Source organism: Esox lucius, chromosome 8 (assembly GCF_011004845.1).
Source record: "Esox lucius isolate fEsoLuc1 chromosome 8, fEsoLuc1.pri, whole genome shotgun sequence".
Taxonomy (NCBI): domain Eukaryota; kingdom Metazoa; phylum Chordata; class Actinopteri; order Esociformes; family Esocidae; genus Esox; species Esox lucius.
The window spans coordinates 9,512,994-9,531,847 of NC_047576.1; the positions used below are offsets into that span (position 1 = coordinate 9,512,994).

The 18,854-nt window shown below is 43.6% G+C and overlaps 1 protein-coding gene and 1 long non-coding RNA gene across 4 annotated transcripts; one reads left to right on the forward strand and one right to left on the reverse strand.

The window, feature by feature from the left end:
• Positions 1–660: 660 nt before the first annotated feature.
• On the reverse strand, positions 661–1,198 carry LOC117594825. The gene is made up of 2 exons (XR_004576082.1): positions 917–1,198; positions 661–804 (listed from the first exon to the last, which is right to left on the reverse strand). It is a non-coding gene; the product is annotated as an uncharacterized LOC117594825 (long non-coding RNA).
• Positions 1,199–3,252: 2,054 nt separating this feature from the next.
• Positions 3,253–18,439, forward strand: si:ch211-221n20.8 (neurogenic locus notch homolog protein 3). 3 transcript variants are annotated; one of them, XM_029121429.2, is made up of 24 exons: positions 3,253–3,280; positions 3,502–3,714; positions 4,397–4,523; positions 4,742–4,808; positions 5,939–6,238; positions 6,444–6,569; positions 6,824–6,964; positions 7,242–7,367; positions 8,014–8,046; positions 8,346–8,468; positions 8,575–8,697; positions 8,847–8,969; positions 9,275–9,397; positions 10,220–10,342; positions 10,666–10,791; positions 11,005–11,133; positions 11,474–11,566; positions 15,179–15,274; positions 15,764–15,859; positions 16,027–16,122; positions 16,552–16,653; positions 16,820–16,925; positions 17,642–17,758; positions 17,850–18,439. In XM_029121429.2, the coding sequence occupies exons 2-24, from the start codon at positions 3,686–3,688 to the stop codon at positions 17,926–17,928; spliced, it is 2,604 nt and encodes an 867-aa protein (XP_028977262.2). In that variant the 5' UTR covers positions 3,253–3,280; positions 3,502–3,685; the 3' UTR covers positions 17,929–18,439. The 3 variants fall into 3 exon arrangements, with proteins under 3 accessions (XP_028977262.2, XP_028977263.2, XP_028977265.2); XM_029121430.2 differs by lacking the exon at positions 8,014–8,046; XM_029121432.2 differs by lacking the exons at positions 3,253–3,280; positions 3,502–3,714; positions 4,397–4,523 and adding an exon at positions 4,558–4,614.
• Positions 18,440–18,854: the final 415 nt, after the last annotated feature.

Below are 18,854 nucleotides of genomic sequence, written 5' to 3' on the forward strand. Positions count from 1 at the left end.
TTAAATAAGAGATTGACCTCAGTTAATTCAACTGGTAAGGTTAAGAAAAAATTAACTAACAATAATAATCGAGTGCCGAATGTAATGAAGAACACAGTAAATATTGTTGCGTCTTTTGAAATACAGCAACATCAACAGGCTACTGTATCTTATTTGAAAGAATGGATGGTCTCCTGCTAAAAAATACAGATCTTATGCTGCCCTCATGTGGTGATGCGTGTTGCAGGTTAATTTTAACTACTGTAATTAACAAGGTATCTGAAGGACATCAGCAACCGGAAAGCTGGCATCGGCATCTCACGCCGTGACCTGCGATTGGATAAATCCACCTCAAGCCCCCTCCCTCTTAATTTTACCCAGAGGTTCATACATGTGAACTGTGCACCCTAGGACAGGGGTCAGGATGCCTGGAATGCAGTGGTGTATTTCTATGTAAAAAATTGGTGGGGCACAACCCATTTCAAAATATAGGATACATACCAGTAAAGTTACAAAACTCCCTCTTGCTACTGATGTGTTTATTTAACACGTCAACAAACAGTGTGGCTCCACAACACACTTAACAACAGAGTGGCTTGCTTCTACCAGGTGTTGTAGTACACATAATTGTTAGAGTACGTCTGACCCAGAACGCAGAGAGATCACACAGACCACGTAAGGTAGATTCAAAAATAAAGGTTTTAATGGAGAGCCAGGGTTGTATGAGAAAACAGTGTAGGCAGGTCCGAAGCTGGGGGAGAGCTGACGGTGAAGGCTGGGTGGTGAGGCCAGGAGCTAGTAGGCGCAGCAGAGGAAGCAGCAGGTCTGAGCAGGTAACAGGAGAGAAACACAGGGTAAGTACAAACACAGGGAACAAAGGCAAAAAATGGAGCACACGGATGATAATAGCAAGTAACTAGAACTAAGAGCCAAGTACCACATGGGTAGTAGATAACGAACTGGCGCCGAAGAGGTGATCAGCCCGGGTTTAAATATTGCTGGAGTGAATCATGTGGATGAGGTGCAGCTGCGAAGAATGGCTCTGCAGTGAAGACTCTGCCACGCCCCTTGCCCTACTGAACACACCCCCAGCACTCCAGGTGGAAAAACAAAACAGGGACCGAACCACCTGACTCAGGGCGGAGGGGAAGCAACCCGTAACAATAATGGAGAGAGACAGAGAGAGAGACCTTCTTGTGTAATTGCTCTCCTTCTCTCACACACACATGTACAATTACATCTGTCACATTTACAAACCTAAATCAGGAATGCAACCAAGCTCAGAACCAATGTGCCTACAGGGCCATACGCGAACAGCAATGACCTCAACACCACTGAAGGCCACAACGAAGCGGAAAGACAACTTTTTAGGGATACCATTCTATGACAACAACCTTAATAGATAAGTGTGGACAAACTGACACTCGTCACCATCTATATCAATCAATCCAGTACAAAAATATGACCAATGCACGGACCAGCACCACAAAGGCAGGATGATAAAATATGCTTTCACTAACCAAGGCTGAGGGCTCACTTGAAGAGAAAGGTGGCATGGCGGTTCTTGCTCTGGGAAAACTTTTCGATTACTTTGGGAATTAAGTCAAGTAGCTGCTGAATCAGCTGGCTTTCGATGGACAACATGGCCAATGAGTTGAGTCGTGGCTGTCCCATGGTATTTCGAGTGAAGGTTTTTACCCTCTTCAAAGTGGAAAAGCTCCTATCTGACTCGGGTGACATCAAAGGTGTGGTTATGATCATTTTCAGCGGAGTGACGGTCTCAGCAAAAGCCTCCTCTAGGTTGTTTTCATGGATGGATCTTAACAGAGATAGGGCCGTCTAACCAGTGTGAAGCTCAGTGTGGCGGTACAGAGTGGTCAGCTCAGACTTCAACTTTTCCTTGTTTCCTAGAGGCAATTGTTTCACCGCACAGTCAAGCTCAGATGTAGGGAATGAGAGGACAAATGGTGGGAAGAGCAAGCTGTCAACCAGCTTGGCAGCGATCAGGTGGTCACTTTGTGAAAACCTTTGCTCCACCTGGGAGATGACTATGTCACATGCCTCCTTCATCACCGGCGCTGTGTTGGTTACTTGTAACCCTGGCTCGTCTGTTCCATCGTGAACGGTGGCAGCACATTCATCAGTTTGCTTCTGCATATTCTGGACATTCTCCTTGAAACCGGTGAGCGCACTGCTAATCCCAGATGCACCGATGCTCCAATTTTGCAGAGTGCTGTAAAAAAACATCCACTTCTGGCATAAGGAAGAAAAAGAATTCCAGCAGCTGCAGAAAGGCTTGACCCCTGAGTTTGGCCGTATGCCTCACTTATGGTGGCCTCATCCCATCCTGGTTCTGTGACATCAGTTGTCTCATCTGCCTGTATGGCAACACATGATGTCTCGTCCACTTGCTTGGCTATCTCCTCCCTGTACACTTCATACATACAGTCTTACATACAATATTCCAGGATTCAGGGAGTCCACCGACTTGTCCTGCCCCTGTAGTGCGGTTTCACATTTTCCACACAGAAAATGATCCGACTGAGAATGTACCCGTTTTCCTCCACCTATTTGTTCTGCTGCTCAATGAAGCGCCTGTATGCACTGTCAACTATTTACCCTTCAAAGTAAGCCCAATTTCACAGCATTGTCCAGATGACTCCCGCTGCTCTCATGTTTTGCAATCCTCTCAGAAAGATGTTTCAAATCTTTGTAACCCGTCCTCGACCATGTACCATCTCCACCAAATAGCAGACATAGAAAAGAGAAAAGTGCCCTTCTTTTGTATGCTAACCGTTAGCCACTTTTTCTTCAAAAAGCACTCCACGTTAAACCCGCGGTTACTTTTACCAGCAGTTTGAGTGATGACAATATCCCGTGGCTGATGGGCACCAAGTTGCTTTACTTCAAGTTTCTCCTCCAAATTAAGGGTATCAAACCGGTGCTCGAGTATGAAATCCACTTTATTCATTTTCTCAAGTTATCTGGCGTTTGTGAAGCTAACAAGCTAGCTAAAACAATCTACCCTCCTCTCTCTTCTTGCTGACTAATGCTGGCGCCAGACAGACAGACAGCCAATGAGGTCTGAAATACGAAATGACGCTGTAGCTACCGGCTGTCACCCCACATCAAATTCGCGTGATCTACATTGATGACACTAACATTCTGAGCATGCGTATTCATATTTTCACATGTACAATATACATTGCATTGTGAGAGAGGGGCTAGCCCGACATTCACGCTTAGCCAATGGCCTACTACTGTGAACTTGAATCGGTAGAACGCAGTCTGAAGCAGCAAGGTAGGGACCAATGAACATGAAATTAAATCCTAACACAAATGATATGCAATTTAGGAAGATGCTATATTAATAGATAATAAATTATAGGAAGTAATCTTCGAGAAATAAAAATAACATAATTTTGTTGCAGTTTTTTCTGTTGACAACAGGTGGGGCTGTACCCCACCTGCCCCTAATGACCAGTTGCCCCTGCAGGAATCTATATGTTTTTTCTTCCATAGCTGTCATTTGGGATTTAAGGAATGGGAAGTACTTAATTCCTGGACAGGATGTAGTGGAACTACAACACAACCTCCTACGTCGAGTTGTTGGATTGGCTTGCAGGGAAAACTGATTCTGCATCTGGTGGATACAGTGGTTATAGCGCTTTTGGAAGTCGAAACCTCGCTCATCCAGGTGACACAAATGACCGACTTCCAGAAATTGAGTAACTGGTAAGCAACTTTATTTGATTGCATGTCTGATTTGTCTAAACCTGTTGCTAAAGCATTTAAAGTGGGTGAGCTGGATTTACAGTTCAAAACGACCGCAAAAATATGGCTGATCCGTTCATTTTTAAACGATTTCTTAACAATGGGCAACAACACAGCATTTGAACGGCTCAACAATGAAGATACATTTGTGTAACCACTGCGCAAACGCGTTATACATTAAAAACAGAAATCGAGAATGTCAGGACCCTCCAGAAATATAAAAGCAAAGTTTTCAGCCAACTTATTTAGCAGTCTTATGTGCAAATTTTACTTAAAGATAACATTCTTTAGACATTGTATTTTTCAAGACACTAGGAGCCCCGGGGAGACATGCAGGAAGAACAAGAAGCTACAGTAGTTAATAACAGGGTCTGTTGTCTGTTCATCTCTGTTAACGTGTCTTGACATGATCTGTCTGTACCCCTTGCTGTTTATATAGATCCCACCTCAACACAGCTCTTGGTTTCTAGTAGTTTGCCTATTGCATTGTAGCAATTATTAAAATATGGAAAATATTTCACTTGTTTTTCAAAAGATGCGGTTATACAGAAATATCTGATTTCGGCTACATGTGTAATCGAAGGCTTTGTTTGACTGGCTTGCCTTTGTATCAATTTGTTGTGGTGGTCCATTTGCTCCACAGGGTGATGATGCCGCTCCCCATGATTCTCCTATTGGCCGGGTTGTGTGTGGCAGATCCCTTTACCACCGCCCAGGTTAGCGATAACGAGGTGGTGAAACAGACGGCTGCAGACGAACTCACCGGACAGGTCAGTGTTGGTTAATTAAAGGTTAGGACCGTCGAGTCTGGGGAAAGTGTCTAATGATGAAGTCATGCAACATGCGGGAGCAATACATTATGTAATACATTGGTTGTTAATGTGTTGTACTGCTTTTGGATGATTTCGAGCGCACGTGGGATCTGATTCTTGCCGTGTTGTTTTTTACGAGTAGGAAGCATGTTTGTGATATATTCTTCTTTTGGCAGAACGAAGACATTGAGAATGTCATTGGGAACCTTAGTAGATCTGAACAAGGCGGTGGACAAATGACAAGTGAGTGCCTGAATATTGCTGTCAACAGCTAAAATATAGTTGTTTCAGTCATTGTATGATCCCAAACAGGCTTTTTAAAATATACTTCATATGAGGTTTTATTAGTAGGCCTATTTAGCTTTATTCAATACATTGAAAATGATTTAAATTTTACCAAAAAGCTAAATGTGTTTGTATGGTCTCAATTTAGATGATAATGAATTTGATATACAGTGCCTTCTAGAATTATTGCCACATTCGGTAAATACGAACAATAAATGCTGTGGAAAAAACTGAATTGTTTTTCATCAGCTTGATCTTACACTAAAAAATAATATAAAGTTGAACTATGAATTGACTGAATATTGTTCAATCAAATATGACAGGATGTCATGGATGACATGGAGTTCCCAAATGCCAAAGAATAATTTTAGAATATATATCAATTTGATTTCGTTCCAAAAATGTTTAGGATTGCCAATGATTGTTGTGGCATGCATGTTTTTTAATTTAATAATTATTTCTTTATGAGTCAATAAAGAAATCTAACACTTAGTTAGATGTAAAGGATTTTTTTTGAGTGCATGATTAAGATTGTAATACATAAAACATTTTCACAGCTTTTCCTGTTCATATTTACATAGGGTGCCAATAATTCTGAAGTGCACTGTACTTACAGTCCTAACCACAACAACAAAAAAGTATTGTAGGAAATACATAACATAAATACATACATAAATAACATAGTAATGGTGTCACCTAAATGACTAAAATGTAATTAAATTATATTTAATGTAAATAATAATGATCTTAAATCATGGAGCACTTTTCACAGTCATGTTACAAAGTGCTTCACAGTGCAAAGACAATAAAATACACATAAAGCAAATAGCAAGATACATAATAAAAGCAAGAACACTACTTAAGAAATTAAAATACTGTTAAAAGAAAAGAAAAAATTAAGTCAGCCAAAGTCAGGAAAGGCTCTCCTATGAGCAGGCTCGTATGAGCATAATATAAAAGTATACATAAAATGTATATTGAACACATGGCATGTATTAAAATGATTTCCAAATCAGACGATGTACTCAATCTATCTATGAGTGTCACGTTAACTCTTTTTATCTGTATTTGTCTATGCCTCCCTCCAGATTCTACCTCAGCCCCTGAAGCCTTCATCACCACCACATCAACCCCCAAACCCACTTCAACCTCCACCCCAATTCTAACCTCCACCCCCACTCGAACCTCCACCCCAACACTAACATCAACCCCCACTCCAACCTCCACCCCCACTTCTATCCCAACTCCTGCCCCTCGTTGCCCAGGAAACCAGCTGCCGTTGAGGAGCGGCGAAGGCTGCGGGTGCCCTGTGGGCATGGTAAAGGCTGGAGAAGGGAACTGCACCTGCCCAGTGGGATACGTTGAGGAGAAGCCGGCAGATTGCCAAGGTGAGTCCATATAGATCAACTGCAGAGATTTTACTACTTCCCATAAGGCCTCAATAGCACTGCGTACTAGTATGCTAAAACAGTCTTTGGTTCCACTGCATCCTCTGGCCGACTTCACTGGTCAATCCCATCCATAGACTTACGCCTACTGCTATATTTACACTAACGGCTCTGCTCTTGTATGTTGCCTGTTGTTTTCTCTCAGATATAGATGAGTGCAAAGGGGAGGTGCAAGGACCGTGTGGTCTCCATGCCAACTGCACAAACACATCTGGCTCGTATGTGTGCAATTGTCTCCGTGGTTACCTGATGGGTCCGGGAGGATGTGAGGGTATGTGTGTGTCTCTGTTCTGTGTTTGGGTTTATGTGTTTGGGTTGTGTGTTTGTGTTGAGAATTTGTGTTGTGTGTATGTGTGTGTGTGTGGTGTGCTTCTCCATGACAGCCGAATCGCAAGTTTTGTGATGCTTTGTGAGTATCTATGCATCTGGGTGCACGGTGTGTGTACATGGACTGCTTGGGGAGTTACCACCTTCAGACCTGACGATGTGTTCAATTGGTGTCGTTGGTGTGTGTGTGTGTTACAGATATTGATGAGTGTGCGTTAGCTGAAGTGACAGGGCTGCAGGCGTGCAGGTCAGGGGCTGAATGCAGAAACACCCCTGGCTCCTTTTCCTGCTCCTGTCCAATCGGATACGTAATGGCTCTGGACGGGCAAAGCTGTGTGGGTGGGTACCCCTTGGGTGTAAATACATTTGTGTGTGTGTGAAATTCCATTTACATTCCAGTTAGATCAGAAAGTAAACCCAATTTCTTTGCCATTTTGTCCTGCCTGCACTGAATATGGATTTGAGCGTACTCCTGAATCGACTGGAATTAAAATAAAAACGTGCTAGGTTTCATCCGATCTCGGTTACGTTATGTTGATGAATGCATCTTAGAGGATTGCTCTTTAACGGCGGCTGAAACGCCATCGTGTTCCAACACGCTCTGTGTCCCTCCCAGACGTCGATGAGTGCAGCTTCGAGGAGCAGTGTCGTAGGGAGCTGGGGAACGTGTGCGAGAACACCCCTGGGAGCTTTGTTTGCCTGTGTCAGCCCGGCTTCAGAGCCCAGGCCCCCGCATGCATCGGTGAGTGGCGCTGCGGTTCTTTTTATTTCTTCGTTTTACAGAATGTTGTAGCCATTGTTAAACTGATTCGCCAAGCTTAGCCAATGAGACGTTGAGGCTAAAAACACGACGTTTTATATAAGCAAATAGCAGTATTTGTTCGAAAGTCTGCTTGAGATTTTGTTTGAAACTATCCCTGATTTTTTAAGTATGTTTCCTGAAATCAATGCTTTGGCCCCCAATACACATTAATTTCCTCTAGAATGACTAGACAATATTATTTGGAAATTAGTTAACCAACTGGGGCATTGAGAAATACATTTTCACTTAACACTTACTTTAGGCATTGCAAAATGAGGACTAATCCTGGACTGAAAACAGACTTTCAATGTTTTTGTTTGTTATAGTCATTTACTTAGTAAATATGTTTTCATAATTTCCATACTGGTCCCACATGGGAGTTGAACCCACAACCCTGGGGTTCCAAGCACCATGCTCTTCCATCTGAGCCACAAGCTTTACAGTAGTGCTGGCTGCCTTGCTGCTTGTGCTTCGACCCACTATTTTATATGGTGTCTATTTCTATGTTTGTCGATTGTCCTCCTCCTCCTTTCTCCTCCTCTTCTCCCTCTTTTCTGGCTTCCTCTGCTCCTTGGCCGGCTTTCAGGACCTGTATGTCCAGACTACAGAGTGTGTCAAGGTATGATGCTTCCTATGGGCTGTTATACCTTTGCTCTCATGTACCATATTAAATACACTCCACAGCTGTGTCACTGGCAGCCCATTAGTTTAACACATTCAAAAACACAATTGAATTGTCTTTTGGGGCGTTTTTTGAATACTTTGTTGACGTGAAAACGTCACCCTTTTAGACAGCTGTGTGCCACATACTAGCTCAAGCCTTTGGACGGGTTGGTTGTAGGTATTTCAGCTTGAAGAGTGAGTCCGTGCCCAATTCAGATCCCCTTTCCCCTCACACTTTCTCTCGTCTCCTACCAGATGTGGACGAGTGTAAGGAGATGCCAGAAGTGTGTGTCGGTCAGGGTATGTGTGAGAACACTCTCGGGAGTTATAGGTGTGTCTGTCAACGAGGTTACCGGGGAAATGGGACCCACTGTGAAGGTAAGAGGGAATGGGATTGGAAGAATAGGATCTTAAGTTCAGGATGTCTTTCATGCTGATTGGCTGTCTGTCGTCCCCCCCCGCCCCCCCCCCCCTCCCCGGTCAGACGATAATGAGTGTGCCTCAGGGCGTCACGGCTGTGACACAAATGCCCGCTGTGGAAACGTCATTGGCTCCTACTTCTGCCAGTGCTACCAAGGCTTCAGTGGGGACGGGCACTCCTGCTTTGGTGAGTATGATAATGCCAGATGTTTTCCGCGCGCCTGCGTGTGCGCACGGCCGTGTGTTCTCAAGGTGTGGCTGCGTCACACCGGACCGCTGTTTCACTTTGCTCTGCACCAGTGGGGTTGTGCTGTGTGTTGATTGTCGTGGTTACAGATGTCGACGAGTGTGCCCTTGGTAACGGCCGCTGTGAGCACGTCTGCACCAACGAGCCGGGGGGCTACAGCTGCCACTGTCGCCAGGGTTACCAGCTGGCTCAGGATGGGCACAACTGCACAGGTAACCTGGGGGTGCTTCCCTGTGTTGAGTCCGAAATGTGCCGAAATGCCCAATTGCTTGCCAGAAATGTGTAGGACACGAGTGAAACATACTTTTTGGAGCGAGTCATATTGGTCTGGATGTCGTTTTGTGTTCAGTTTTCCCCCCAGGGTTGGGCTCAGTCACATGACCTCGCCATCACAATTTTGAGAGTAAACTTATATTCTCTTGTAAATATAAAGACAACATAGCTAGTTAGTCATCTACTACGGTACATAGCTAATGGCCCCACACTGACCTGAATCTCCCTGTCCCTGGCCTATCAGACGTTGATGAGTGTGCAGTGCAAAACGGAACCTGTGAGCAGGTGTGCACTAACACCCAGGGTTCCTTCCTGTGTTCCTGCAGTTCCGGCTACCAGCTTCACATCGACGTACACAGCTGTGTAGGTGAGTAGAACATATACAGTGGTTATGAAAAGTCTACACACCCCTGTTAAAATGCCAGGTTCTTGTGATGTAAAAGAAAGAGACAAAGGTAAATCATGTCAGACCTTTTTCCACCTTTAATGTGACCTATAACATGAACAATTCATTTAAAAAACAAACTGGACCTTGTATGACACCTGGTTGTACAAAGAACCAGCAGGTCCTTTGTGTTTGTATTGAAACGTCCCTAATTCCAGATTTCTGTTCATTTAGTTGGTTATGTATCTGTTAATTTAGCTGGTTATGTGTCTGTTTATTTAGCTGGTTATGTGTCTGTTTATTTAGCTGGTTATCTGTCTGTTTATTTAGCTGGTTAAGTGTCTGTTTATTTAGCTGGTTATGTGTCTGTTTATTTAGCTGGTCAAGTGGCTGTTTATTTAGCTGGTTATGTGTCTGTTTATTTAGCTGGTCAAGTGGCTGTTTATTTAGCTGGTTATGTGTCTGTTTATTTAGCTGGTCAAGTGGCTGTTTATTTAGCTGGTTATGTGTCTGTTTATTTAGCGGGTTATCTGTCTGTTTATTTAGCTGGTTAAGTGTCTGTTTATTTAGCTGGTTATCTGTCTGTTTATTTAGCTGGTTATCTGTCTGTTTATTTAGCTGGTTATGTGTCTGTTTATTTAGCTGGTCAAGTGGCTGTTTATTTAGCTGGTTATGTATCTTATTTAGCTGGTTATATATCTGTATGATGCTACCAGCTGTAATGCATTGTGTACGTGTGTATGTTATCTCTGTCTGTGTGTGTTGTGTGATTTTGGGTATGTGTGTATTCTGCGTGTGTGTTAGATATTGACGAGTGTAAGCTCCAGAACGGGGGCTGCTCCCACACATGCGCCAACACACCCGGGGGACACACGTGTTCCTGCCCTGCGCCTCTGCTGCTACACACAGACAACACCATCTGTGTCAGTACGTCCCCGCTGTCACATCACCCATCTGTCTGCCTGTCTGTCTGCCTATGTGTGTGTCTGTCTGCCTGTCTGTCTGTCTGTGTGTGTGTTTGTACATACATCTCTGTGAATCCATAATTGTCACTGTGCTCCAAAAATAATAACATAAACTTCGGTATAAATCCAGTCATATATCTTCTGGTTGGTCAGCATGGTATTGGATCTGTGCCACCAGTCACAATCCATGGACACTTTCCATCAAATGACATAGAAACCAATTTCCAGAAGGAGTTTGTGTCTGGCACAGGAGGTGTTGCAGCGTGTGTTCTCTCTTCCGAATAGACGTGACGTCATGTGACTTTAGAAATGGGGGCTGTGACCATGTGTGCACGGTGCGTGCCGAGAGGCTTCACTACTGCAGCTGCAATGCAGGATGGGAACTGGCCAAGGACCTGAGGAGTTGTCTGGGTGAAAAAGCCTTACTCTTTGTTTCCACACTCTCTCTCTGTCTTCGCTCTCTCCCCTTCAAGACAACCTGCGTCTTTAGCTTCCAGAGGTTTGTCTAATCAAGTCTAGATCAGCACTGTATTCTTTACTGTGGGATGAAAATGGTTGTGCACTATAGGTACAGGGGATTATCAAATCTAAACATTTCTTCTCGTCTGTCTGTCTGCCTGTTAGATGTGGATGAGTGTGGGGACTTCACTAATGGTGGTTGTGAGCAGCTCTGTCAGAACCATCCTGGCGGCTTCAACTGTAGCTGCAGAGAGGGCTATATACCTCAGACTGATGACACCACCAAGTGCCAGCGTGAGTTTACCATATATCTGAGAAATACCATGAAGCAAACTGTGTTACCAAACTGTGTTTACCAAATTACTATTTGTCAGGGCCATTTGAGAGCAGTCTGAAATAAAAAAATCTTTAACTGGGGAATGGTCAGAATGTTGTATCATAGAAACAACCTTATTGTCTCGGAAACGCACGCTATTTATTATTTGATAATTAATTTATCTGTCAATTACTTTAGCTATTTGTGTCTCTCACTCTCCCTGTCTTTGTCTCTGTGTCTCCAACCATCTCTTACTCTCTCTTTGTGTGTGTGTATGTCTCTCTCTTTCTTTCTATCTTTCTTTCTCTGCCTGTCCAGCGGTGTGTGAGCCTGGCTGTCAGAACTACGGGGTGTGTGTCTCCCCTCACACATGTGACTGTCCAGCAGGTTATCCTGGTCCTGGCTGTTCAGGTATCTGTATACAGGGATTTTTCTGCTATAGAAACTCATAGGCCGTCCGCCTAAAAGCTTTTCCATCTCTGCCTAATATAATATTTTCGGTAGAAAACGGTAATCTCCCGTTAGAGAGCAGGCGCTGGAAGCCGTGTCTTCTATGAAGAACAAATTTAACCAATAAGCTCTCAAAGAACTTCCTCCCCAGGAGTTTAAACTGGTTGATCTAGTGGTACTAGCTGGTAGTGATGGGCATTCCTATTCATTAACAAATTGCCAGCTAATTTTGAATGATTAATCACTAGTAACTAGTGAGTTGTCGCGAGATAAGCGTAACATTTCTTTAGCTATAGATTTATTGACATGGCCTTAGTGTTTTTGTTGTTAATGCTGTGACCTGTTGGCTATGACCTCTGTCTATGCTCCTAAGCTTTGGAATTCCCTCCCGGCTGACATCTGAGAAGCAAATTTGTTTTTACGGGTGGTTTTAGGTCCAAAACTGGTTCTGTCCACACTGGTGTTCCGCAAGGGTCGGTTTTTGGGTCCCCTACTGTTTAATATGTATATCTATCCACTCGGTCAATTACTACAATCTCTCAACCTTAATTACCACTTTTATGCTGATGATACACAGATTTATATCCACACTAGACCCGGCCAGCAAGCGAATGTTGTACATCTTTCTAACTGTATTACTGAGATAAAGACTTGGATGTCCAATAATTTTCTGTCTCTAAACGGCTCAAAAACAGAAGTTATGCTCCTTGGTTCTCCTCATCAACTGCGAAAGGTTGGGTCTCCTACTCTGTCTGTTGATGGTGGTGCCTTGGAGTTTAAGAGCAAACTAAAAAATCTTGGTGTCATATTTGATGCCACTTTGTCATTTGAGCCATTTGTGAAGAATACAGTTAAGACATCGTTTTATCATCTCAGAAATAAAGCTCGACTACGTCCTATGCTGTCCTTCCCAGTTGCTGAGAAGTTGATAAACTCTTTTGTTTTTTCACGCATAGATTACTGTAATGGTCTTCTAGCTGAGGTATCAAAATCAACATTGGATAAACTACAATATCTTCAAAATTCAGCTGCTAGAGTACTGTCTGGGGCCAGGACTAGGGACCATATAACCCCTGTCTTGGAGTACCTGCACTGGCTACCTGTTAGATACCGCATCGATTTTAAAATCCTTATGTTGGCTTATAAATCTTTGCACCACCTGGCACCTCAGTACTTGACTGATTTATTAATGCCTTACACACCTTGTCGGAACCTGTGTTCCTCACGAATCGGTCTCTTAGTCGTTCCTAAGACACGGCTTCATACTAGGGGTGATCGCGCTTTCTCTGTCTATGCTCCTAAGCTTTGGAATTCCCTCCCGGCTGACATCAGAGAAGCAAATACACTAGCGACTTTTAAATCTCTTCTTAAAACATTTTATTTTAGGATTGCTTTTACTTGATTTAAATTCCTCTGTGTTTATCCTTGTATTTAAATTGTACTGTTTCTGCTATGCTTGTCTGTAAAGCGCTTTGAGAAAGCTACTTTTAAAGGCGCTATACAAAATAAATGTATTATTATTATTATAATTTTTATTATTACGATATAGCTACAATTACAGAATAACAACAAAAAAATCCAGAGAAGCGCATGTCAACATTTTTATAAATTGATTCGCATTTTAATGAGGGAAATAAGTATGAGACCCCTCTGCAAAACATGACTTAATCCCTGTTGGCAATCACAGAGGTCAGACGTTTCTTGTAGTTGGCCCATCAGGTTTGCACACATCTCAGAAGGGATTTTGTCCCACTCCTCTTTGCAGATCTTCTCCAAGTCGTTAAGGTTTCGAGGCTGACGTTTGGCAACTCGAATCTTCAGCTCCCTCCACAGATTTTCTATGGGATTAAGGTCTGGAGACTGGCTAGGCTACTCCAGGACCTTAATGGGATTCTTGAGGGAAGGAGGTTCTCACCCAAGATTTGACGGTACATGACCCCATCCATCATCCCTTTGATGCGGTGAAGTTGCCCTGTCCCCTTAGCAGAAAAGCACCCCCAAAGCATAATGTTTCCACCTCCATGTTTGACTGTGGGGATGGTGTTCTTGGGGTCATAGGCAGCATTCCTCCTCCTCCAAACACAGCGAGTTGAGTTGATGCCAAAGAGCTCGAATTCGGTCTCACCTGACCACAAAACTTTCACCCAGTTCTCCTCTGAATCATTCAGATGTTCATTGGCAAACTTCAGACAGGCCTGTACATGTGCTTTCTTGAGCAAGGAGACCTTGTGGGTGCTGCAGGATTTCAGTCCTTCATAGTGTTATCAATTGTTTTCTTGGTGACTATGGTCGCAGCTGCCTTGAGATCATTGACCAGATCCTCCTGTGTAGTTCTGGGCTGATTCCTCACTGTTCTCATGATTATTGCAACTCCACAAGGTGAGATCTTGCATGGAGCCCCAGACCGAGGGAGATTGACAGTTATTTTGTGTTTCTTCCATTTGAGAATAATCGCACCGACAGTTGTCACCTTCTCACCAAGCTGCTTGGCGATAGTCTTGTAGCCTATTCCAGCCTTGTGTAGGTCTACAATCTTGTCTCTGGCATACTTGGACAGCTCTTTGGTCTTGGCTATTTGGGAGAGTTTGGAATCTTGATTGATTGCTTCTGTGGACAGGTGTCTTTTATACAGGTGAGAAGCTGAGATTAGGAGCACTCCGTTTAAGAGTGTGCTCCTAATCTCAGTTCATTAATTGTATAAAAGACACCTGGGAGCCAGAAATCTTTCGGATTGAGAGGGGATGAAATACTTATTTCCCTCATTAAAATGCAAATCAATTTATAATATTTTTGACATGCGTTCAAATAAACATTAAAAATATAGACTGATCATTTCTTTGTCAGTGGGCAAATGTACAAAATCCACAGGGGATCAAATACTTTTTTCTCTCACTGTACATTTCCAGCTGTTTTGAATTAGTAAAATATCTATCATAATAAACTACTGTTTTGATGCCCAGTGGCTCTCAACTGCTGTCCAACTAACTCTCAGCATTTGTGCTGTTTCTCCAATTTCTTGAATAATTGGTAGTCGAAATTGTTTTCGAGGAAGAAACAATAGCATATGTTTACAGTGAGACTTACTGGCAGGTAATGAACAACTGCTTAGTCTAACTTTTTAAACATAAGATAGCTACTTCAAAAAGAATGCAAACAAAGTTTGCAGTGCCATTGTTCTCAAATTTGTTTAAAATTTGCTTTAATTTACAAACGTTTCTATTAGCTTCTTAAAGAATTGTGTAGAATTTCAAGAAACTGTCTTAAAAAATGTAAGGTAGGGAGGGGCCTCTATAATGTTTAAATTCTGTATGGTGCCGGGCCAAAGTTGCCTAATACTACTCCCCTGGCCACTCCCCCTGGCACACCCTTGACCACAACCACCTCCTAAGCCCCTGTTTGACCCAGTGCATATACATGTATGTGTGCGCATGCCGTGTACATCTGTGTTGTGCATGCGTGTTGGACTTAATCACCCACCCCTTAATCCATGCACATGTACAATATACAAGTGTGTTTTATTAATATGGTGATGTGATGTCCTAAACATGCTTGTTGGGTGGCTGTGTGTTTCAGCAATGTGCTCCCCTCCCTGCGCCCATGGGGGAACATGTATACGCTGGAATATGTGTCTCTGTCAGCCCGGCTGGACAGGGCCTGGCTGTCACACAGGTAAACTTTTCCTATAACACAGGTATACTGTCCCTATGACACAGATAAAGTGTTCCTGTGACACAGGTATACTGTCCCTATAACACAGATAAAGTGTTCCTGTGACACAGGTATACTGTCCCTATAACACAGATAAAGTGTTCCTGTGACACAGGTATACTGTCCCTATAACACAGATAAAGTGTTCCTGTGACACAGGTATACTGTCCCAATAACACAGATAAAGTGTTCCTGTGACACAGGTATACTGTCCCTATAACACAGATAAAAGTATCGCTATTGCTCATGTGAACTATTACTTTCACTCAGGTACGACTGAAGTGAATATATAGAGACTAAGGTACCATTTTAGATTAGATTTCAGTCACTCTGACCTCTCACTTTTCATGTAACATAAAGTACTGTTTCTGTATGATACATGCTTTTCTCCCATCTTGTCTTCTTGTCCATCCACTTCCTTACTGCCCCCACCCGCTCCTCTCTCGTTAGCTGTGTGTGACCTGCCCTGCGCTAATGGCGGTCGTTGTGTTGGTCCAGAGACCTGCCAGTGTCCCTCAGACTATATCGGCCCTCAGTGCATGTCGCGTGAGTAGGCCAACCAGTACACTAAGTAGATGCACCCGAGCTGCGAACCACTACGGACACCAGGACTATACTTCAGCATTTATGGATCAGCTTCTGTATTATGCTGTATGCTGCAGAAAACGATATACATTCGGTGCCAAAGATGTATGTGTGTGTGTGTGTTGAAGCTCTGTGCACGCCGGCCTGTCTGAACGGAGGACGCTGTGTGGACGTCAACAAATGCACGTGTGAAGGAGGGTGGCAAGGAGCTCGCTGCCAGATAGGTAACCTGAGAGCGATCTGCTGCCCTCTAGTGGTGACAGCGAGGCATCTCAGTGCTACAATGGGAACTAGAGATGGCCATAGAGGCTTCATTACCGTACTTCTATTAGCAGGATGTTATGCTAGCAGCGCTAACTCAGATTGTAATAAAAGCCATCATTGAAGTATATAAGGCAATATAATTGACAATCTGGTCTGTACATTTTATGTTTAATGTCTTTTACAATATTCTTGTCTTTCAATTTTTACAGACTAGATTGTTAACTATATTGCCTTATAAATCAGTGATGGGTTTTATTGTGATAGAGAAAATCTGATCGCTGCCAGCATAATATCCTGCTGCTACAATAATGCTAATGAAGCCTCGTTTGGCCATCACTAATGGGAACACATCACTGTCTGTGTTTGTTTTTGGTTTTCTACCAACGCAGAACCCCTGCAGTGCCAAAAGCCCTGTAAGAATAATGGTGTATGTGTGGGCCTCAACCGATGTCGCTGCGGCCATGGCTTTACCGGGAGTCTCTGTGAGACAGGTGAGCACACCGTGTGTGTGACAGGAATACAGGGTTGTGTGTGATTGTACAGTAAAAATATCACATCTGTGTGTGTGTATGTGTGTGTGTGTGTGTGTGTGTATGTGTGTGTGTGTGTGTGTGTGTGTATGTGTGTGTGTGTGTGTGTGTGTGTGTGTGTGTGTAGAGGTGACCACCCCCTGTGTGCCCCCCTGCCAACACGGTGCTCTCTGTAGTCCTCACAACAAGTGCACCTGTCCAGAGGGCACCGCCGGGCTGCGTTGTGAGAGGCTGTGAGTATCAACCAAGCAACCATCCAACATACCAACCATCTAACTAACCAACCATCTCACCAACCAACCAATCAACTGACCGTCTGACCAACTATCCATCCAACCACCCATCTAACAAACTAAACATCCAACCAACCAACTAAACATCCAACCAACCAACTAACCATCTCACCAACTAACCATCTCACCAACAAACTCAGCAACATTTGTCTGCAGATCATGTTGTTGGTTTGTTCTCCTTCACACTGCTCCCGGGTCATTTTGTTCTGTCTGTCTGCGTAGCCATGGGAAGTAGGGGTGCTGCAGACCCCCCTGTCGCCACCTCAGCACCCCCCGACGAGTGTCCAAAAGGAATGTTGAGTAGGACCGCGACCCGTAGGCGGGTGGTGGCAAAACAGGCGTCACTACTGCCGATGTGTGCGCGTCATCCGTCCTTTTGCCAGGGTAACCCGGGTCAGTGTTACCGATGGACAAGTGTCATCCGTCCTTTTGCCAGGGTAACCCGCGTCAGTGTTACCAATGGACAAGTGTAGATGGGTGCACTTCGTCTGGATCTGTTGGATACCGATTCACCCTCGGCCGTTGTCAGCACCCAACCCCTGATCGAATCATCTTCCCGTGACCATGCCCGTCTGCTGTCTGTCTGTCTTTGGCTATGAGAGTACCCCTTTTGAAGTCTTTCTGGTATTCTGTGTATTTTTGTTTGTGTGGATCAGGACCTGCCCTGTGGTCACCACAGTGGTCAGCATGGCCCGTGCTGTTCGGAAGGGGGTGAGGGAGAGCTACGTTGACCGCTGTGGACCCCTGGGAGTTCAGCTCTGCACCAAGTACAGGTGAAGGATCTCTCACAGACTCACCACGCACGGACAACCACACATATACACGCACACACACACAAACTTAGACAATTCTCTGTGGTTACAGGATCAACCAGGTTCGTGTTTATCTGCAAGCTTACAGGGTGGGCTACAGGATCCAGTGTCCTGACAAGAAGGGAAAATGAAGCTTCCCAGCTTAGCAGACGCCCAAGCCCCGGTCTCCAATAGGATGTGTTTTGATGGACACTTTGCCAGGAAAGCACCCCAGTGGCGGTTGTACTGGTGATGAGCTGGCGCCAAACGCTGACCTTGTGAGCCGACCTGTCATCTCCGTTAAATGTCCTGACAGTGTATACACTGTAGTGTGATTCATCGGCCAAAACATATTCCACCATTTAAATAGGAAATGTGTACATGTTTTTGTGCTCCTGTATGGCAGCTGAAAGTTAATAAAACATATTTTTATATTGGTTTTTATATATATTGGGATGAACTGATTATTTTGCTTTGTTGTTCAGGATCTTTAGATTTGGCTATCAGTAAAACTAATCGCTTTATTTTTGATACGACAATAGGGAAAGAAAGAACAATTAATCATTACGTCAAAGGTTTTGTCACCTTGTCAGGAAAACTCAAGTCTTCCTAAAATCTTTAGCATTTCTTTAAGATATGAAGATGGTGAACATGATGATGATGGAAAATAAAAAGATGTACAGTTGTAAGTACACATTATAAAAGCATGTCCTTTTTACAAATAGAACCCAACAACACAAAGTCTACTTTTCTTTGAGTCAATAAAGACGACGATTGTGAGTAGAGATAACATTGAACATTGAAACGACATGATCTCGTGTCACTTTTTTGGTTAAAAGTCTGTTAACATGTAAAAAGCATTATAGGCAGATTAACCAGATGGCTTATAATCAATACATAGGTCACCAATGTCCAAAAGCTGGCTCCCTAATTGACCTGGATATGTACGGTAAGACAAATTCTAGGGCATTTTCATACTTTGTTTGATCAAGGCACTGGGGAAAGATACAGAAGAGTTTTTGCTGGAAGCACAGGGGTCTGGATTTGAACCGACATCACGGTAGTATGCGCAGACCAG